The 21,873-nt window shown below is 56.0% G+C and overlaps 2 protein-coding genes across 8 annotated transcripts in view; both read right to left on the bottom strand.

The window, feature by feature from the left end:
- TMEM190 (transmembrane protein 190) overlaps positions 1-21,873 on the bottom strand; it is a 98,931-nt gene that overhangs the window by 29,327 nt on the left and 47,731 nt on the right. The window lies entirely within an intron of this gene.
- Positions 1,852-10,119, bottom strand: KMT5C (lysine methyltransferase 5C). Of its 7 annotated transcripts, none has more exons than XM_077981911.1 (9): positions 9,249-10,119; positions 7,908-8,160; positions 7,574-7,739; positions 7,102-7,211; positions 6,125-6,288; positions 5,972-5,991; positions 3,618-3,754; positions 3,285-3,469; positions 1,852-3,015 (listed from the first exon to the last, which is right to left on the bottom strand). In XM_077981911.1, exons 2-9 carry the CDS (start codon positions 8,015-8,017, stop codon positions 2,522-2,524), a joined length of 1,386 nt encoding a protein of 461 aa, XP_077838037.1. In that variant the 5' UTR covers positions 8,018-8,160; positions 9,249-10,119; the 3' UTR covers positions 1,852-2,521. The 7 variants fall into 7 exon arrangements, with proteins under 7 accessions (XP_077838037.1, XP_077838039.1, XP_001086620.2 ...); XM_077981913.1 differs by having other exon boundaries at positions 7,306-7,739; positions 10,026-10,119; XM_001086620.5 differs by having other exon boundaries at positions 10,026-10,119.

Below are 21,873 nucleotides of genomic sequence, written 5' to 3'. Positions count from 1 at the left end.
CACGCCTGCCTAAGTTTGTATTTTTAGTGGAGATGAGGTTTCTCCATGTTGGTCAGGCTGGTCTCAAACTCCCAATCTCAGGCAATCCGCCCGCCTTGGCCTCCCAAAGTGCTGGGATTACAGGTGTGAGCCACCGCACCTGGCTTGCCCCTGGTTTTTAGCCCTTTTTGTTGGGGGTGGGGTGGGGCAGATATAGAAACTTGTGAGAATGTGATGAACGCTCTGAACTCCCTGTAAAAAACGTGCACTGGAGGTTTCCGAACGTTCCTGGAAGTTCCGACGTCCACCCATGAGTCCTCAGCTAAGACTCCCTGCTCTGCTGCCCTCTTTTTCTAAGAGCTGTTGCAACAGCACCTGAATTTCAGAAACAAAAGGCCGGGCATGGTGGCTCACACCTGTAATCCTAGCACTTTGGGAGGCGGAGGCAGAAGGATTGCTTGAGCTCAGGAGTTTGAGACCAGCCTGAGCAACACAGTGAGACACAATCGCTACAAAAAATTTTAAAAATCAGCTTGACGGGGTGGCGTGCGCCCGTGGTCCCAGCCACTCGGGAGGCTGAGGCAGGAGAATTGCTTGAATCCAGGAGACGAAGGTTGCAGTGAGCCGAGATGGCGCCACTGCATTCCAGCCTGGGCCACAGAGCGAGACCCTGTCTCAAAAAAAAAAAAAAAAAAGGAAAGAAACGAACGGCATGGCTTCAGTTCATTATTCAGAGACAAATCCCTGGGGACTGCTACTGGAGCCATCTCTCTGCCGTTTGACGACCTGGAGCTCTCTCCATCCTTATTTTTAACATGAGAAAGAAAACAAACAGGGTTTAGCAGGATTTGCACTATAAGAAAGAGGAATTTTCTCCCTGCAAAAGAAATAGAACAGGCCATATTATCCAATGTATCTAAACAAGTTTTAAAGTAAACAAGGTTTGACCCGTTCTCAACTGCCCCCTTGTCCCCACCTCCCAGGGCCACCGCAGAGGTGCTCATATGGGTCTCGCTGTGGCCCCTCCTCCCCCGTTGCTCCCTCTCCACCAGGGCCGAGGAGAGTTCCCTGATACCTGCGGCCTGGCCTCGTCCGCCTCCACAGTAAGCTTGTTCAAGGCTGGCAGATGTGGAGGTGCGCAGGGGGGTCCTGGAGCCAGCAGGTGACCTGTAGCTGCCCAAGTAAGACAGGCTCGGTGGCCCCAATGAGAAAAGTGTCTGTGAGAAGCTGGAGGTACCTGGGATCAGGGAGTGCTCACAGTCAGCCAGTTAGTCCTTTTGCAAAACGAGATTACAAGGAGAGTTAAGACGCCCCGGCAAAATCCAGATCCTGGATTGGACCTTAAGAAACAAGATGCATCATCCTGGTCTCAGACACCACAAAGTCCAAGATGCCACAGCTGAGGAAGGCCCCGTCAGTGCCGCCTCTCCCAGGCCTGGCTCTGGTGTCCCGGGCAGCCCCCACACCCCCACTCAGCCAGCCCCCACCAGTCTCTCTCTGTTTGGACTGAGATGTGGGAGGGGCCTCTCACTGAGAAGTGCCAGAAGGGAGAAGGGCCCTCAAAAGCCCTCAAGTCCCCATGTGGCCTTGGCAAGTCACTCTGCTTGCTAAACCTTGTTGGCCTCGCCTGGAAAATGGGAGGACCCGCTCCCAGGAGAGGATGGGTCTGAAGGCATTTTTATAAGCACAGCCCGAGTGGGGATGGGGCTCCAGCCTCAGTCCCCCTAGTCCGTCACCCTCCCAAATCCCTCTCCCGACGGCTCTCAGGGCCGCAGACCTGGGCTGCCTCTTCCCCTTCTCACCAGCACAGCTGCCGGTCCCACCCTCCCCATATCCCTGAAAACGTAAGCCAAAACCAAACACCGCCAAGGGTGCTGCTTATAACAAGGTTTTAATAAAATAAAAAGTTCAAGTGCTTCCAATCCCCCAACATACCCCTTTCTGGTGTGGGGGAGGGGAGGGAGCCCCCCACCCCGATAGCACCAGGATAGCACCATGAGAAAGATGAGGTCGCACCCGGCCTCCCTGAGACCCACAGGGGGTGGTGAGGGGAACATGCCCCCAGACACCCCCCAACCTTCCCCCCACTGTAGACAGCTGCAGAGCTGAGAGCGAACCCAGTCCCCTCGTGAGGACAGTCTCCGGGGAGTGCCACCCCCCGTCAGTTCCACCTCCTCCTGAGGCCTGTACTTCCGAGGAGATGCCGTGGGGTGGCCCCTGCCCCTTATGGCTTTGCTCCCTGGGGAGGAAGGGGCTGAGGGAGGCGGACGGCTCCTGCAGTCCTGAGGCTGGGGCAGGGGTGGGAAGGGCAGCAAATGGCCAGGGCTCCCTGTGGGAGTGGGGGTGGCTCAGGGGTCAGCAGTCACAAAGGGTCAGGGGTCAGATCCCTGGGGGCATCCAAACCAACCCCGTTCCAGGGTCAGAGCTATGCTGGAGTCAAGGGTCAGCTCCCTCCCAGAGGTCCAAGGGCTCCTTCTGAAGGTCCTGGGGAGTAGCTAGGAGAGGGACACTCTCTCCCTGCTGGGCCTCCCCGTCTGGCCTGTCACAGCTCTTCCCCGTCGACATCTAGGTCGATGGAACCGTGGCTGACCACCAGCCGTAGGCGCTTGGGTGGGGAGAAGGGGGCGAAGGCGAGGGCCTGCTTCGGGACCAGGATGGGGCCTGGGGTTCCAGCAGGGGCTGGGGTGGGTGGTGGGGCTGGGGCCAGGCGACGAAGGTCCACACGCACCACGTAAGGCAGCCCATAGCGCCGGGCCCAGTGCCAATCCTGCTGGGGAACCCAGCGGGCACGGGGGGGCTGGCCCAGGGCCACCAGGGCCTCTCCTCGCAGGCGGCAGTGGGGGCCACAGCCTCCCCATCGGTGCAGGGAGATGCGGGCGGCGTGGTGGGTGGAGAGCACTGGGGCCCTCTGGGGCCGGGGGCGTCGGCGCTTCCGGGACCGCACTCGGGGCTGGGGCTGAGGCAGCCACTGGAGCCAGAGGGGTGAGGTGTCTGGGCGGGCGCTACAGGCTGGCAGGCGCAGGGGTTGGCAGGCGGCTGTGAAGGTCCAGGTAGCAGGGAGAGGAGGAATAAAGGAGAGGTGAAGTCAGTGCAAGCTGGGCCGGTCCTCCTCTGGACAAGGAGGCGGCTCTGCCCTGCACTCCCCAGAGGAACCATGTAGGCAGAACTACTCAACAGCGAGGCCTGCCAGGGGCTGAGGGTGGGAGGGAGGGTGCCAGGCTAGGCAGAGAGCTCAGAAGAAAGGAGACAGATGACCAGGAGCACATAGGGTAGGGGCTGCCGGGATGGCAGGGAGGGGTGCTCACCACAGAACGGGTCCCGGCGCAGTGGGGATGGGTGCAGGCAGACCCGAGGGCCCAGCAGGCCCTGTCGGCCGCCGCTGTCCAGGCCTTGCAGCCGCCGCTTGGTCTCACGTAGCTGGTACTTGTCCAGGGGCCGTGGTGGCAACGCAGGCTCCCTAGGTCTCGTTCGGAAAGCTCCTTCGCCTTTCCTGGGAGATCGGGTGGAGGGGAGATGAGAGGCTGGGGTTGAACACACTCAGGGATGGGCCCCGAGGATGCATTTCTGGGCTCAACAAGCCCAGATGCCTGGGGCAGCCAGCATGTCCTGAACCCACTCACCCCTTGCCTGGTCCCCACCTCTCACAGGTGTAGCATTCACAGTGCTCATTTTTCTCGCCGAAGAAGCCATCGCCGTAGAAGCATGTCACCTCGTCCCCAGGCTCGATGTCCCGGAGCACCTTCACACAGGCGGCGTTCCCATCTGCAGGCACAAACTGAGGGCAAAGCCCACTCAGCGCCCTGGCCCAGGGCACAGGGGAGAGCTCACCCATGCCCCACGCCTGGCCGGACACCCTGGCCCTGAGCATCCTCTTCTGGAATGGGGCAACAGCCGAGCCCCTAAAAGTGGCATTCGGAGGCGGCTGCCTTGCCCAGGGCCTGACCTTTGCCTGTAGCCCCTGGACAATCCACCCACTGGCTGGTTTCCACCCCTCCCTGCAGGACGATGATCTAACCTGACCTTCTGGCAGCATGCCGTGCCAGCAGTGCTGACCGCTCCCTCCAGCCTCTGTGGCCTGGTGCCAAGCCCCACCTCTTCTGCCACACCCAAGCCCATCCCCTCCTGAGCTGCCTGCCCCCCACCAAACTGTTCCTTGGCAGCTGAGGTCTGAGCTCTGCCTGCCATGGGCTGCCCCCGCTTCTCTGAGGCCCGCCTCCACTCCACAGCCCAATCCGTGTGGGCTCTGGCCCTGCCTTTGGGATCATTCACCCAGGAGCTGCCCCGCAGGCTCCTCCTGGGCCCCACACAGCTGTGCCTCCCTCCCTGTTCCCTGTCTAGAAGGGGGCATGACCACTGTCCACCCAACTGTCCATTTATCCATCCACTCAAGACTGACATTTGCCTGGGAGTAGCCCTCGCCACCTGCCTGCCTGACGGCCCCCAGACCAACCGGCCACTACTTCCTAAGTGCGTCACCTCCCACATCCTCATTCTCCTTGCCTCCCTGAAACCCCTACTGGAGTCAGCCCCTCATCACCTCTCTGTGGCCACCCTGCCTCCAGCCTCTCCCCTTCCTGCCAAGCCTCTTGCACATGGGCCTCCAGGGTGACCTAAAACCCAAGCTTCCCATTAAACACCCTGGGGGGAGCTTCCGTGGCTCCCTGGCCTGGGCCACAAGGCCTTGCTGCCCGACCAAAGCCGTCATTGGGCACCCCCAGCCCTCTGGTGTGCCGTGTCCTGCTAGACGCCCTCCTTTGCCCTTGATTTCCTTTAACACCTAGGGAAATTCTGCCTCTCTGTCGATGCCCAGCATGGCGTCGCTTCTGTGAAGCCAGATGGTTCTAGATCGCTGGCGAGCTGGCCGCCCTCTCCTGTGCTCAAGGTGGCTAGCGCACACTCGCCCTGCAGAGCCTCTCCAGGTACCGCCTTTTGTTTCCATCCCACCCAGCGTCTGTGTGTGGCACCAGATCAGGGCCGCGCATTCACTGTCCAAAACCCTCTGGCACACCTGACCAGCCTGCAGTGTTCCTGGGCAACCAACCCCAACCGAGATGAAAAACCAAAGGCCAGGGGTAGCATAGCCAGGACTCCAACTCAGTTCTGACTCTGGAGCTGAAGATCTGGACCCCTTTGTCATGCCTCCCGGGGCGCCCCACCGAGGTCTGCGCTCCAGAGGGTGCGCGCTCAATGCCTTCCTGGAGCCCACCCTCCTCGTTCCTTCCGCTTCCCGGCTATAGGACAACCAGCGGCCTCTCCTCAGTATGTCTGGACAGCATCCTGAGTCGTGACCCCTGACCCCTGGGGCTCTCTGGCCTCCCTGCTCCTGACACCACAGCTGCCTGTGTTGCTCCCTGCAAGGCTGGGAGCTCCCACCACAGGGCCCTGCCTCACTGCCACACTCCCTGCCCAAATTGGCACAGCTCCCAGCTCAGTTTTCAGAGAAGAAAGATGGCCAGCAGCTGGCAACCAGGGTTCCAGCGCAACTGCACAAACAGCCAGGCAACACTGGCCAAGCTGGAGCCCCTTTCTCCTTTTTGGTAGCCTTGTGACCAGATACCCACTCTGCTCCTTCCAGGACCCGTGGGAAGCCGTGGAGACAGGGGGCAGCATTTGGCTCTTTTTTTATTTTTATTTTTGAGACAGAGTCTCACTCTGTGGCCCAGGCTGGAGTGCAAGGGCGCGATCTCGGCTCACTGCAAGCTCCGCCTCCCGGGTTCATGCCATTCTCCTGCCTCAGCCTCCCGAGTAGCTGGGACTACAGGTGCCCGCCACCATGCCCGGCTAATTTTTTGTATTTTTAGTAGAGATGGGGTTTCACCATGGTCTCGATTTCCTGACCTCATGATCTGCCTGCCTCGGCCTCCTAAAGTGCTGGGATTACAGGCGTGAGATACCACGCCCGGCCAACATTTGGTTCTTTACTGACCAAAAACCCTTTCCCCAGGCCACAGGCACCCTTTCTTCCCACGTGGCCCGAGTCCCAGGGCCTTACCTTGCAGTTGGGTTTGCAGTCTGGAGCCAGTCGGGGCAGGAGAGAGAAGAGAGGTGGGTGAGCTCAGAGCTCAGTCGCCAAACCCTCCCACTACATCCCTCCAGCTCCACCTAGTCCCATCCCATCCCGCCCACCCACCTGCCTGACCCTCACCATGGTTGATGAAGGCGGCTGGGCCCAGCCACAGCTGAGCACTTCGCTTGCGGGTTGAGTACATGATGCTGAAGTCATTCTCACCAGCCCTCAGCAGCCCCTCATCCGCCTCCCGCAGCTCTGCGATGCAGCCCACCAGCAGCTCCAGCTTCTCATTCTTTTTCCTGCCAAGAGGCCAGGGGGCGGGGCTGTGGGCAATGCCTGGCCTCCTGCAGGTGCTCAGGGGACTCGGGCCTCCGGCACAGAGGCACCCAGGGAGCAGGGACTCCTGTGCACTGGTGCTGGCTACTGGCGATCCGTCTTCCAGATCTTCCTCTTCCCCTCCCGCCTGGGTGGGCTTCCCTGCTCCAACCTCACAGGACCCTTCTGCTGAAAGCCTTCAGGACAGCACACACACAGCAGATACAGCCCCCATTCTCTCCCCTCACTCTCATAGCACCTCCTGCTCCCAATTCCCTCCTGTCTGGACTCCCCGCTACTCGCCCCACCAGACCCTCAGGCTGGTGCTTCCCCTCTCAGTGTGAGCCTCGCCCTGGGAGCACTTGCTCATTCCTCGCAGCTCCCCTGCAGCGTGTACCAGCCGGGACCAGCAACTGCATGTTGACTTGTCTGCCACCCGCCTCCTCACCAGACTGTGAACCCCGCAGGGGCAGGGTCTCCTCACTGCACTCAGGGGTGTTTAACATGTGGTGGGGGCTCAGGTCACGATGAGGTAAGGACAACGCACCCCTAAGCAGAAGCCTAGTTCTTTCCTGGAAGCCCCAGGAACCCTGGGGTCACACCTGGGGTCTCCCGCTCCAGCAGCACCCTGGTAGCCACAAAGGGGTTCCAGGATTAGCCCCACTACCTTCCTAGGATGCCCGGAGGACCAGGAACCTCTCTTTTCCCCGGTTGGCCAGTCCATGAACAGAGGGTCTCTCATCCCCTCTGAGCCCTGTCTCTTCCAAGGAGGCCCGGAGGGAGTCCTGCCCTCTTACCAAGCACGAGTGGACACGATCTTGGCCCCGTTGGTCTCCATGGAGTAGCGCGTGCAGGGCAGGATGGTAAAGCCACTTTCCGGCAGGAAGGCACGGAGGTAGCGATAGACCTGGTGAGGGTGAGGGTGGGGGTGAGGAGGTGGGGCAGGGGCATCTGTGGCCCTCTCTCTCCAGGAATCTAGGCCTGCTCTGCCACTGACTCACTGTGTGGTCTCGGGGGCCTCGTGTTCCCTCTCGGGGCCTCAGTTTCCTCATCCGTCAAATGAAGAGGTTGGAGTACATCTCAGAGGGCCCCCCCCAACTCTCCTCTCCTAGGATTCTCTGAGCCTTGCCTCAGATGGTCCCAAGGGCTAGGAAGTCAGGGGGCCCCAGGGGCTGCGCTGAGGGACTCTAGAGCGTCTGCCAGGCAGGACCAAGCCCGGTGAGCAGGGAGGACACGCGGTGAGGACGGGGGAGGGGAGGGCGCCCTCACGTGGGTCTTGAGGGCAGCCTCCTGCCGCGGGCCCCGGCTCTGGAAGTAGTGGGCCGTCCAGCCTCCCAGCGTCAGGGCCCGGTACGCAGCCTCCAGGTCCCGCTGCCTCAGGAAAGTTTCCAGCGCTGAGCGCAGGTGCTGCTGTCGCCGCAGTGGGGGCACAGGGCTGGGGGAGAGGGCATGCCTGGGTCCCAGGGCCTTCCCGGGCCCCGGCCCCAACCCCCACTTGGAGCTGAGGGGAGGACCAGGCTGAGGAGAGGGCTGAGGGGCGGCAGTGGTGCAAGGGGAGGGGTCCTGACCGCTCGGGCCCGCCCTCGCCCCCAGGCCGCCTCACCTGACGTTCATCTTATGGGTGCGGAAACCGAGGTAGGGGTCCAGGACGAGGCTGGTGGCCAGGTCGTCGTTCTCGCACAGTTCTCGTGCTGTCACTCTGTCCGGCCCCATGGTGCCCTGCGGACCATGCTGCCTCTGTTAGAGAGCAGGAACAAGTGAGGGCAAGGCAGGCGCGGGGAGCCTGGCGTGGTGCTGACTCCACTCCTGAGCTACTCAGAAGCCGTGGGGGATGCTGGCGAGCCCCACAATCTCATCTGCAAAATGGGGAGAAAAGCAGTGCAGACTTCACCGGGCTGCTGGCGAAGATGGAACGCAACAAGTACTTCTGAGAGTAGGGAAACCCCAGAGCCATGTCAGCCATCACCTTAGCATCTCTATCCCCTCTTGCTCTGCAGGGCAGACGCAGGCCCCCGTAAACACACAACCCCACGTGCACACGCACACGGGCACCAGGCACACCCATGCACATTCAGACTGACACACGCAGATGCCCCTGCCCATGTGCAGAGACCCCCCCACACACCCATCTCTGTGGGCCCAGGGAAGGCTGACTGACTGGCAGCCGGGATCACCCTAAAGGCTTAGCAAGGTGGGGAGCCGCTTCACCTCTAGCCCTCAAGGAGGAAAAGTCAAAGCTTCCCGCCAGCCCGAGGTCCCGCCCTCCACCCCCACCACGACCCAGCCTCGGTCTCCGCCCCCTGCCTCCCCGGCAGCCTTCGGGAGTGGTCAGGAGGCTCCGGGTGAAGCCCCAGGCAGCCTGGAGGCGGGTGAGGGGAGGGAGGGCAGGGGAGGGATCCCAGCACCTGCTCCCTCTCCAAGGATTCCAGGGGAGGGGGGCTCAGAGGACAAAAGCAGGGGTGGGGTGGGGAGCAAAGGAAGACTATGGGGAGGCAGCACAGGTCAACATTTACAAAAACATGTTTTTAAAGCGGAGCCAGGAGAGAATGGAGAGATGAAAGAAACCACCCAAACCCCTAACCCGGACGGAGGCCAGCCTCGTCCCTGCACCAGGGCACCCCAGGCTCATCTGCGCCCGGGAGTGGAGGAGAAGGAGCGGGAGCTGCAGAGACGGCTGTAGAGGGGTCGGGGACAGACTGGGAGGCTGCAGAAGAGAAAGAGGGGGCGCTGCGGGAGGGTGCCAGGGACGGCGGGGAAGCTGGAGAGGGGACTGGGGGCAAGGACAGAAACGCACAGCGGTGGGCACGGCAGGAAGCCATGCGGGGCAGAAGGCTGCAGCCGGGCCTGGGGGCGCTCAGAGGGGTGTGAGGAAGGGAAGGGGGTGCCAGGGAGGGCAGAGTGCGGGGAAAGGCCTAGGGACCCAGGGAGGAGCCAGACGGGAGACCTGGGTGGGGGGGCGACCCAGGGACGGTGGAGAAGATCCTGGGTGTCCAGTGAGTGAGGGGCCTGAGAGGGCCGACAGGGGCCTAGGGATCCAGACGGGGCTTGGTGGGGTCCTGGGGAATCCAGGAAAGGGAGACCCTAGGGAAGGGCCTGGGGGCCCAGGGAGGGGCCTGGGTGGGCGGTGAGAGCCCAGAGCAAGGGACCTGGAGGGTCAGAGGCCAACCTCAGGGTCCAGGGAGAGCCAGGAGAGGGGGAGAGGGGTTAGAGAGAGGTTCTAGGGCACAGAGAGACCTAGAGGGTCCAGGAGGAAGCCTGGAGGGTGAGAGGACGTCAGGGATTGGCCCTGGGGGTGCAGGTAGGGCCCAGGGGTGAGAGAGGGGTCAGGGAGAGGCCCTGAGGGTGCAGGAAGAGGCCTAGGGGTGCAGGGAGAAGCCTGGAGGGTGAGGTCAGGGAAAGGCCCTGGGGGGTGCAGGAGGAGGCCTGGGGGTGCAGGGAGAGGCCTGGAGAGTGACAGGAGGTCAGGGAGAGGCCCTGAGGATGCAGGGAGGGCTGTGGACGTAAGAAGGGGGTCAGGGCCCGGGTGAGGAAGCACAGGAAGGAGGCTGCGGTGCCGCGAAGCCCGAGGCCCGGCGAGGGGCCGGGAGACGTGGGTGCCTGGACACGAGGAGGGGCCGGGCGGGGTGGGGGGCAGTCGGGGCAGGGGGCGACTGGGAGCCAAGGCGGCGCGGGGCTGGGGCCGTGAAGGGGCTCAGAGATCGGGCCCCGCGCCGCCCCTCACCCGCTTCTCCTCCTCCTCCTCCTCCTCCTCCTCAGGCGCCCGCGCCGCCGCCGCCAACACCTCCCACTGCCTCCTTCAGCTCTCGTCAAACACTGTCGCCGCACCTCCCATCTGTTCGCCGGGCCCGCCCCGCCAAGGCCACTGAAGTTGCTATTGGTCACGGCTACCGCCACTCCTCCGTTGCTACGAAGCTCCGGCGCTCCCATTGGTCAAGCCCCACTCTTTCCCCGCCCGGTCCTCCTCAGTACCCAGATAAAATCCCGCCACGCCCCCGCCACCGTCAAGCGCCGCGAACTGTTGTCAGTGGTTGACATCGCTGTCCCTCAGTCTCTCTCATAGCGACGTGTCCCGCCTCCTCTCCCACTGCGGCCTGAAATCGACGCACTCATTGGCCGAAAGCGCAGTCGCTCCGGGCGAAACTCGGGTTGGGTCGGGTTATTCAGGTCCAAGTGGAAAGAGGGCGGGCTCTGCCAGCACCAGCAGTCGTATATGACTGGCTGGCCTTGGGACAGCTCCTCTTTCCATTGGGTAAGGCATCCGTCCATCACCATAGAGTTGCGGCCTCCCTATTCTCTTTCTCCGAAGAGAGCTTCAGCCGCAGGAGGGAGAAAGCCGGAGCGGGCGGGAGGAAGGCGGTGACTGTGCGCTCACCGCCATCCCTCTCCCCTCCCGCGCCGCGAAGCCTGCGGTTACTAAGGCGACGAAACTTTATTGACAGCTCTGCCTGGCTACAAAGGGCTCTTCAGTCTCCCTCCCAGACCACTGTCTCTCTCCCTCCCTCCCCGTTTACACCGCTGCGTTTCGGGAGTATCCACAGCCACTCTGTGGGACCTTCCCGCGATATGAATGGGGTCGGATGGAGGGGAGGCTGAGGGAGGAGCGGGGGCTTTTGAGACAAGCCCTGACTCCTGGGGCGCTCCCCTGGGGCACCCCCTAATTGGGATCACCCCTTACCTCAATCCTGCAGGCAAACGTAACTAACAATTCATCATAATTACGCCCAGAATAATAAGCTCCGCACTCAGAACAGGCGGTCTTTGTTTGCTTGTTTGTTTGTTTCGCCACAGCCATCCTTCGCTTAACGACACTGATACCATCTGGGCAGTGTGTGTTCAGGCGATGTCGTCATCCTGCCAACATCCTAGAGCAACATCACTCACACCTACGTGGCAGGGCTGCGGGCACCTGGGCTGTAAGGTGGCCGGCGGCTCCTGGGCCACACAGCTGTGCGGCAGGTTACTGTCCGGTAACACAATGTAGGCGCTTGTGTGTCTACTCATAGAAAAAGTACCGTAAAAATTCGGTATTACAATTTTATAGGATCACTGTCAGACATGCGGTTCACCTGTATAGCTATAAATAGTGGGCCCTTAAAACAATGCATGGCACAGAGTAGGAGCTGTTTTTGGGGTGTGTGTGTGTGTTTGAGACAGAGTATTGCTCTCTTGCCCAGGCTGGAGTGCAGTGGAGTGATCTCGGCTCACTGCAGCCTCCGCTTCGGCATGCGCTACCACACCCGGCTGATTTTGTTTTAGACGGAGTTCCCGCTTGTTGCCCAGACTGGAGTGGAATGGTGCGATCTCGGCTCACTGCAACCTCCACCACCCAGGTTCAAGCGATTCTCCTGCCTCAGCCTCCCAAGTAGCTGAGATTACAGGCATGCACTACCACACTCGGCTTTTTTTTTTTTTTTTTTTTTTTTTGGAGACGGGGTTTCACCATGTTGGTCAGGCTGCTCTCGAACTCCTGACCTCAGGTGATCCACCTGCCTCAGCCTCCCAAAGTGCTGGGATTACAGGCGTGAGCCACCGTGCCTGGCATGTATTGTGTTTTGAGACAGGGTCATCCTCTGTTGCCCAGGTTGGAGTGCAGTGGTGGAATGATGGCTCACTGCAGCCTCGACCTCCTGGGTTCAAGCAATCCTCTGCCTCAGCCTCCTGAGTAGCTGGGACCACAGACGCATGCCACCATGCCCAGTTAATTCTTTAATTTTTTGTAGAGACAGGGTCTCTCCGTGGGCTTATTCAAGTGATGCTCCCTTCCCTCTCTCTCTCTCTCTCTCTCTTTTTTTTTTTTTTTTTTTTTTTGAGACAGGGTCTTGCTCTGTCATCCAGGCTGGAGTGCAGTGGTGTAATCTCGGCTCTCTGCCTCCCAGCTGCAATTGATTCTCCTGCCTCAGCCTCCTGAGTAGCTGGGATTACAGGTGCCCACCACAATGCCCGGCTAATTTTTGTATTTTTAGTATAGGTGTGTTTTCACCATGTTGACTAGGCTGGTCTTGAACTCCTGACCTCAGGTGATCCATCTGCCTCAGCCTCCCAAAGTGCTGGGATTACAGGTGTGAGCCACTGCGCCTGGCCTAGGCACTTTGTTAATATGTACCAAATGAATGTATGAATGACCAACCAATAAGGATGAAGCTGATAGTCTCTGCGTTGCTCTGTGACTTTGAGGAAGTGACTTGCCATCTCTGGGCTTCAGGTTCCCATCTATAAAACAGAGACCATACACTTGTTTGGCTTCCAGCTTCCCATCCTTTGTTCATGCTATTTCTTCTCCAACAAGGACTATCCCTTAGCCCCATGCTTTACCTCCCTAATCTCTTGTGAGCTCTGAAATACTCCCTAACTCAGGTAGGCACCACTACAGCTAAAGTCGACCACACCTTTCTCGGGACCATCACTTTGGCCAAGACCATGCTGACAGAAGGGAACTGGGGCTGGGGACTTGCCATGGAGCAGCCAGAGGAGACAGAGGTGGACAGAGGTGGCCGTACAAGGGAAAGGTGATGCCTGCTGTAACTCTCTGTTCATCAGTGGGGAGAGACAGGTGACCAGCTCCAGAAGAGAAAAGCAGCCTTACCCAGGGAGGGGGAAATGGCAAGCATAAAGGACTCCATAAAAACCTCAGCTAACTGGAAAAGTCGTATCAGTGTGTATGAAGTGCAGTCCTTCTACTAGTGGGTGGGCGTACGCTCTAGAGAAACTCTCCGACTTGGAATAAAGAGATAAACGCAAGAATGCTCGCTATCCTGTTTGTAACAGTGAGGAACTGGAAATGGTCTCCGTGTCCATCTCCTGAACAATGGACACATGGGTCCTGGTGTATTGATACAGGGGAACACCATAGGTCAGTGAAAGTAGATGCACCAGCATCCCATATATTACCAGAAGTCTACAATGGCATTGCAGAAGTCTACAATTGCATTGACACGAAGTTTTAAAACACATAAAATGGTCAGGCACGGCTGCTCATGCCTGTAATCCCAGCACTTTGGGAGGCCAAGGCAGGTAGATCACCTGAGGTCGGAAGTTCGACACCAGCCTGGCCAACATGGTGAAACCCCGTCTCTACTAAAAATACAAAACTTACCCAGGCATGGTGGTGGGCGCCTGTAATCCCAGCTACTTAGGAGGCTGAGGCAGGAGAATTGCTTGAACCTGGGAGGCAGAGGTTGAGGTGAGCTGGAGGTTGCAGTGAGCCAAGACTGCGCCACTATACTCCAGCCTGGAAAACAAGAGCGAAATTCCATCTCAAAAAACAAAACAAAGCAAAACAAAACAATGGTTGCATGTGGATACATGTTGCAAAAGGATACACACATGAAGGGCGTGACTAACACAGGATGGGAGAGGGAAGCCGCGGCCCTTGAGGTGGAGAGGAAAGAATGCAGTTGGGAAAGCTACACAGGACATTGGAATTTGTAAATTTTGTTTAAGCCCTGCGGTGGAATCCATACGTTCATTATATTTTTCTTTTTTCTCTATTTTTTTAACCACACCTATAACAAAACTGCATTTCTTTCTTTTTCCCTTTCTTTCTTTCTTTTTATTTTTAAGGAGTCTTGTTCTGTCACCCAGGCTGGAGTGCAGTGGCACAATCTGGGCTCACTGCAAGCTCCGCCTCCCGGGTTCACGCCATTCTCCTGCCTCAGCCTCCCGAGTAGCTGGGACTACAGGCGCCCACCACCAGGCCCAGCTAATTTTCGTATTTTTAGTAGAGATGGGGTTTCACCATGTTGGCCAGATTGGTCTCGAACTCCTGACCTCAGGCGATCTACCTGCCTCGGCCTCCCAAAGTGCTGGGATTGCAGGTGTGAGCCACCTCGCCTGGCCTACTATCTGTTCTTTTCTGTTTTTGTTTGTTTGTTTTTGTTTTTTTAAGAGATGGAGTCTCACTCTGTCACCCAGGCCGGAGTGCAGTGGCATGATCTCAGCTCACTGCAACCTCTGCCTCCCGGGTTCAAGCAACTCTCTGCCTCAGCCTCCCAAGTAGCTGGGATTATAGTTGCCCACCACCACGCCTGGCTCATTTTTTTTTGTATTTTTAATAGAGGTGGGGTTTCACCATCTTGGCCAGGCTGGTCTTGAACTCCTGACCTCATGATCCACCTGCCTTGGCTTCCCAAAGTGCTGGGATTACAGGCATGAGCCACTGCGCCTGGCTACTGTCTGTTCTTTTCTACAAGTCAGAAATATTTCATAATACAAATAAAATTTGACACATCAATTCCACCTCCAGGGTTTTATTCTTTTTTGTTTTATTGAGACGAAGTCTCATTCTGTTGTCCCGGTGAGCCAAGATGGTGCCATTGCATTCCAGCCTGGGTGACGACAAGAGCAAGACTCTGTCTCAAAATAAATGAACAAATAAATAAAATAAAATAAAATAAAACCTTCAGACCTCCTGAGAACTCACTCATTATGATGAGAACAGCATGGGGGTTCACCATGATTCAATTTCCTCCACGTGGTCCTGCCCTTGACATGTGGGGGTTATGGGGTTTCAAATTCAAGGTGAGATTTGGGTAGGGACACAGAGCCAAATAATCTCACTCAGCATTGTTTAAAAAACAGAAAAGTAGGTCGGGTGCGGTGGCTCACGCCTATAATCCCAACACTTCGGGAGGCTGAGGTGGGCGGATCACCTGAGGTCAGGAGTTTGAGACCAGCCTGGCCAACGTGGCGAAATGCTGTCGCTACTAAAAATACAAAAATTAGCCAGGCGTGGTGGCGGGTGCCTGTAACCCATCTACTCAGGAGGCTGAGGCAGGAGAATCATCTGAACCCGGGAGGCGGAGGTTGCAGTGAGGCGAGATCACGCCATTGCACTCCAGCCTGGGCAACAGAGCAAAATGTCTAAAAAACAACAACAACAACAAAAAACCCAGAAAAGAATGTCCAACAATAGGAGATGGTTGAACCAATTCTAGCATATCTCACAACATGGAATAATATGAAAGCTATTACTGAACCCTTTTTTTTTTTTTTTTTTTGAGACGGAATCTCGCTCTGTTCCCCAGGCTCTGGGGTGCAGTGGCGCGATCTCGGCTCACTGCAAGCTCCGCCTCCCGGGTTCACACCATTCTCCTGCCTCAGCCTCCTGAGTAGCTGGGACTACAGGTGCCCGCCACCGCGCCCGGCTAATTTTTTTTGTATATTTAGTAGAGACGAGGTTTCACCGTGGTCTCGATCTCCTGACCTTGTGATCTGCCCGCCTCGGCCTTCCAAAGTGCTGGGATTACAGGCGTGAGCCACCGCGCCTGGCCAGTTTTTACTGAACTCTTACCATACAGCAGCCGCTTTGCAAATAGCCCTGTGAGGGAGGGGCTGTTGAATGCTCATTTTACCGATAAGCAAAGTAAGGCTTACAGAGATGATGTAAGTGGCCCAGAGTTAACATCCAAGTCACAGGACTCCAGAGTCTGGTGCACTTTGCACTCCTGATCTCCGGGCCGCACTGCCCAGAAAGAAACCAGCTGCTGATAGCTGGCGGGGTGGGTCTCAGACTTCAGGTGGCATAATAAAATAAGAAGGAATGACTCATGCTGGGACACGGATGGCCCCTGAGAACATCACGCTAGGCGAAGGGGGCCAGAGACAAAAGGCCACATTCGGTACGACGCCATTTCTATGAAATGTCCAGGATAGATAAATCCATAGAGACACAAAGCAAATTCATGGTTGCAGAGGCTGGGGCAAGTGACTGCTAACAGGTACGGGCTTTCCTTTTGGGATGATGAAGAAGTTCTGCAACTAGACAGTGGTGATGGTTGTACCTAATACCACTGAATTGTACACTTTAAAATAGTTAAAATGGGGCCGGGTGTGGTGGCTCATGCCTGTAATGCCAGCACTTTGGGAGGCTGAGGTGGTTGGATCACCTGGGATCAGGAGTTTGAGACCAGCCTGACCAACATGGCAAAACCCCGTCTCTACTAAAAATACAAAAAATTAGCCGGGCACGGTGGCAGGCACCTGTAATCTCAGCTACTCGGGAGGCTGAGGCAGGAGAATCACTTGAACCCAGGAGGCGGAGGTTACAGTGAGCCGCGATCACACCATTGCACTCCAGCCTGGGCAACAGAGAGAGATTCTGCCTCAAAAAAATAATAAAACAATAAGTAAAATAAAATAGTTAAAATGCCGGGCGCGGTGGCTCAAGCCTGTAATCCCAGCACTTTGGGAGGCTGAGACGGGTGGATCACGAGGTCAGGAGATCGAGACCATCCTGGCTAACACGGTGAAACCCCGTCTCTACTAAAAAATACAAAAAATTAGCCGGGCGAGGTGGCAGGCGCCTGTAGTCCCAGCTACTTGGGAGGCTGAGGCAGGAGAATGGCGTGAACCCGGGAGGCGGAACTTGCAGTGAGCTGAGATCCGGCCACTGCACTCCAGCCTGGGCGACAGAGCGAGACTCCGTCTCAATTAAAAAAAAAAAAAAAAAAAGTTAAAATGGTGTGTGTGTGTGTGTGTGTGTGTGTGTGTATATTTAGAGACATATATAAGTGTTTCTCTGTTACCCAGGTGGAAGTGCAGTGGTGTGATCATAACTCACGGCACGGCCTCACGACATTGCTCGTGTACCTACCACTGAATTGTACAGTTTAAAATAATTAAAATGAACATTTTAATCCATTAATTAATTTTTGAGACAGGGTTTCACTGTGGAGTGACACAGTCATGGCTCACTGCAGCCTTGCTCTCCTGGGCTCAAGCAATTCTCCCACCTCAGCCTCCCAAGTAGCTGGGATTACCAGCACATGCCACCACACCCAGCTTATTTTTAAATTTTTTGTAGAGATGGGATTTCCCTATTCTGCCCAGGCCGGTCCGGAACTCCTGGCTTCAAGCAATCCTCCAGCTTCAGCCTCCCACACACTGGGATTATAGGTGTGAGCCACAGTGTCTGGCTGTAAAACGGTGAATTTGATGTTTTTTGTGTTGTACCACACACGCAAAAAGAAAAAAAGGTGGGGTGTGGGGAGTCAAAGTCACCTTGAGAATGTGATTAAAATACAGATTCCAAGGCTCAGCCTCAGGGGATACCTGGTCAAATATTCAGTCATTTTTTTTTTTTTTAAACAGGATCTCACTCTGTCGCCCAGGCTAGAGTGCAGAGGTGTGATCCTAGCTCACTGCAGCCTTGACCTCCTGAGCTCAAGCCATCCTCCTGCCTCAGCCTTCTGAGTAGCTGGGACCACAGACATGCACCACCACATCTGGCTAACTTTCTTATTTTTTGTACAGATTAGGTCTTTCCATGTTGCCCAGGCTGGTCTTGAACTCCTGTGCTCAAGCAATCCTACTGCCTCAGCCTCCCAAAGTGCTGGGATTACAGGCATGAGCTACTGTATCTGGCCCTATAAGTATACTTATTGTATACTATATATTAATTTATATACACACAAGGACCTATATAGCTATATCTATATACATATATGATTGCACAAACACACACACACATACCTCATCGTTCTCCTGCTCAGATTTTGCAATGAATTGATATTTTGTGGTAGCCAGCTCCCAAAATTGTCCTCAATGACCCCCTAATCTCCACTTCTTCTTTTTTTTCTTGAGACAGAGCCTCGCTCTGTTGCCCAGGCTGGAGTGCAATGGTGCGATCTCTGCTCACTGCAACCTTTGCCTCCTGGGTTGAAGGGATTCTCCTCTCTCAGCCTCCTGAGTAGCTGGGATTACAGGCATGCGCCACCAAGCCTGGCTAATTCTAGAATTTTTAGTAGAGATGGGGTTTCACCATTTTGGTCAGGCTGGTCTCAAACTCTTGGCCTTGTGATCCACCCACCTCAGCCTCCTGAAGTGCTAGGATTACAGGCATGAGCCACCACGCCCAGTCCCCCATCCTCCACTTGTGGGATTCATATCCTTGTGTAGCTCTTTCCACCTCGAATAGTGCTGAGCTGTGTAACCAACAGGATATTGCAAAAATGATGGTGTGTCAAAAGTTAGATCCTAAAAAAAAGTCTGTGACTTTCACTTTGCTCTCTCTGGGATGTCCACGTCAAGAGGACGTTGCAGGACTGGCACGGTGGCTCACACCTGTAATCTTAACACTTTGGGAGGCTGAGGTGGGTGGATCACCTGAGGTCAGGAGTTCGAGACCAGCCTGGCCGACATGGCAAAACCCTGTCTCTACTAAAAATACAAAAAATAAAATAGCTGGGCATGGTGGCAGGTGCCAGTAATCCCAGCTACTTGGGAGGCTGAGGCAGGAGAATCATTGAACCCGGGGGGTGGAGGTTGCAGTGAGCCAAGATTGCACCACTGCACTCCAGCCTGGGGCGAACAGCGAAACCACATCTCAAAAAAAATATATATTAAAAAAGAGGACATTGGAGCTGCCCTGCGGAGAGGTCCATGTTTCGAGGAACTGAAGCCTCAAGCCAGCAGCCAGAGAGGAGCCGAGGCCTCCCACTAGCTCGTCAGCCATGTGCTCGGGCCACAACGGCAATAATCCCCCGGCGTCCATCAAGTCTTCAGGTGGCTGTGCAGCCCTGGCCCATGTCTTCTTTCTTTCTTTTTTTTTTTTTTTTTTGAGACGGAGTCTTGCTCTCTCGCCCAGGCTGGAGTACAGTGGCCGGATCTCAGCTCACAGCAAGCTCCGCCTCCCGGGTTCACGCCATTCTCCTGCCTCAGCCTCCCGAGTAGCTGGGACTACAGGCGCCCGCCACCTCGCCCGGCTAGTTTTTTTTTTTTTTTTTTTTTTTGTATTTTTTAGTAGAGACGGGGTTTCACTGTGTTAGCCAGGATGGTCTCGATCTCCTGACCTCGTGATCCACCCGTCTCAGCCTCCCAAAGTGCTGGGATTACAGGCTTGAGCCACCGCGCCTGGCCGCCCTGGCCCATGTCTTGACTGCAACCTTCGAAGCACCCCAAAGCCAGAATCGCTCAGCTAAGCCGTTCTGAAATTTGTGACCCATAAAACCAGATGAAGTAAACGTTTATTGTTTTCTGGAGTTGCTGTGGTTAATTAGTACACACCTAGATTAAAATCTAACTTTCTAGGCTGGGCGCAGTGGCTCACGCCTGTAATCCCCAGCACTTTGGGGGCCCAAGGCGGGCAAATCACAAGGTCAGGAGTTTGAAACTAGCGTGGCCAACATGGTGAAACCCCGTCTCTACCAAAAATACAAAAATTAGCCGAGTGTGGTGGTGGGCGCCTGTAATCCCAGCTAGGTGGGAGGCTGAGGCAGGAAAATCGCTTGAACCCAGGAGGCGGAGGTTGCAGTGAGCCGAATGTACCACTGTACTCCAGCCTGGGCGACAAAGCGAGACTCTGTCTCAAAAAACAAAAAAAGAAAATCTAACTTTCTTACAATGGCCCCCGGCCCCACCCAGTTTCCCCCCTCATTACCTCTCTCACCTTATTGGAACTCTTTTTCCCACCACTCACCCTGGTAAGGTCCCATCCACCTCCTCGCTGAAAGCTGCACTTTCCACATTTCAAGGCCTCCCCCGTTCTCTCTGCATAGAAAGTGCTGCCCAAAGATATCTGCAGGGCTCACTCTCTCACCTCCCTTAGGTCTCTGCTGAAATGTCACCTCACCTGGGAGGTCTCACCTGATTGCTCTGACTAGAAGAGTCCACCCACTGCCAGCCAATGCAGAGCCCCTTGTTCAGCAATTATTAAGGGCCGGGCATGGTAGCTCACGCCTCTAATCCCAGCACTTTGGGAGGTTGAGGCAGGTAAATCACCTGAGGTCAGGAGTTCGAGACCAGACTGACCAACATAGTGAAACCCCGTGTCCACTAAAAATACGAAATTAGCCACGCATAGTGGCGCACGCCTGTAATCCCAGCTACTTGGGAGGCTGAGGCAGGAGAATCACTTGAACCCAGGAGGCGGAGGTTGCAGTGAGCTGAGATCATGCCAGTGCACTCCAGCCTGGGTGACAGAGCGAGACTCCGTCTCAAAACAAGCAAGCAAACAAACAACAAAAAAACAATTATTAAGAATTTCAAGGCCGGGCGCGGTGGCTCAAGCCTGTAATCCCAGCACTTTGGGAGGCCGAGACGGGTGGATCACGAGGTCAGGAGATAGAGACCATCCTGGTGAACACAGTGAAACCCCGTCTCTACTAAAACTACAAAAAACTAGCCGGGCGAGGTGGCGGACGCCTGTAGTCCCAGCTACTCGGGAGGCTGAGGCAGGAGAATGGCGTGAACCCGGGAGGCAGAGCTTGCAGTGAGCTGAGATCAGGCCACTGCACTCCAGCCTGGGCGACAGAGCGAGACTCCGTCTCAAAAAAAAAAAAAAAAAAAAGAATTTCAAGCTGGGCACAGGGGCTCACGCTTGTAATCTCAGTACTTTGGGAGGCCGAGGTGGGTGCATCACAAGGTCAGGAGTTCAAGACCAGCCTGACCAACATGGTGAAAGCCCGTCTCTACTAAAGATACAAAAATTAGCCACGCGTGGTGGTGCATGCCTGTAACGCCAGCTACTTGGCAGGCTGAGGCAGGAGAATCGCTTGAATCCGGGAGGTGGAGGTTGCAGTGAGCTGAGATCGCACCACTGCACTCCAGCCTGGGTGACAGAGTGAGTCTCCGTCTCAAAAACAAACAAACAAACAAAAAAGAATGTCAGGGCTGGGCACAGTGGCACACTCCTGTAATCCCAGCACTTTGGGAAACTGAGGCAGGCGGCTCACTTTAGCTCAGGAGTTCTGAGACCAGTCTGGGCAGCTGACGAAACTCTGTCTCTACACACATTAGCTGGGTATGGTGAAACGTTTGTAGTCCTAGCTACTGGGGAGACTGAAGTGTGAGAACGTCTAGTGCCCTGGAGGTTGAGGCTGCAGTGAGCCATGTTGATGCCACTGCACAGCAGCCTGGGTGACACAGTGAGGCCTTGTCTCTAAAAAAGAAAAAAAAAGAAAGAAAGAAAGAAAAAGAATTTTAAGATGACGATAGTAGAGGTTTTTTTCTTTTTTTGGTGTTTTTTTTTGAGACACAGTCTCACTTGATAGCAGAGCTTTATTTATTTACTTATTTATTTACTTATTTAGTTATTTATTTTGAGATGGAGTCTCGCTCTGTCGCCAGGCTGGAGTGCAGTGGCACGATCTCAGCTCATTTCAACCTCCGCCTCCCAGGTTCAAGCAATTCCCCTGCCTCAGCCTCCCGAGTAGCTGAGATTTCAGGCACCGCCACCACGCCCGGCTACTTTTTTGCATTTTAGTAGACATGGGGTTTCACCTTGTTGGCCAGGATGGTCTCAATCTCCTGACCTCGCGATCCGCCCGCCTCGGCCTCCCAAAGTGCTGGGATTACAGGCGTGAGCCACCGCGCCCGGCCAGCAGAGCTTTATTTATTTATTTATCTATTTACTTATTTATTTATTTATTTTGAGATGGAGTCTCGCTCTGTCGCCAGGCTGGAGTGCAGTGGCACGATCTCAGCTCATTTCAACCTCCGCCTCCCAGGTTCAAGCAACTCCCCTGCCTCAGCCTCCCGAGTAGCGAGATTTCGGGCACATGCCACCACGCCCGGCTACTTTTTTGCATTTTAGTAGACATGGGGTTTCACCTTGTTGGCCAGGATGGTCTCAA

This window comes from Macaca mulatta, chromosome 19, assembly GCF_049350105.2.
Source record: "Macaca mulatta isolate MMU2019108-1 chromosome 19, T2T-MMU8v2.0, whole genome shotgun sequence".
NCBI classification, from domain to species: Eukaryota; Metazoa; Chordata; class Mammalia; order Primates; family Cercopithecidae; genus Macaca; species Macaca mulatta.
Note: the sequence above shows the minus strand (reverse complement) of the source record. Positions and strands in the feature narration are given on the sequence as shown.

What these genes read in the sequence shown, in the direction of transcription:
- KMT5C (XM_077981911.1), bottom strand. Translation starts at nt 8,017, where the DNA reads ATGGGGCCGGACAGAGTGACAGCACGAGAACTGTGCGAGAACGACGAC. An exon ending in ACCCATAAGATGAACGTCAG is followed by an intron (nt 7,740 to 7,907) that starts GTGAGGCGGCCT and finishes CCTCTCCCCCAG; the next exon opens with CCCTGTGCCCCCACTGCGGC. An exon ending in GAATGCTACACCTGTGAGAG is followed by an intron (nt 3,470 to 3,617) that starts GTGGGGACCAGG and finishes CCGATCTCCCAG; the next exon opens with GAAAGGCGAAGGAGCTTTCC.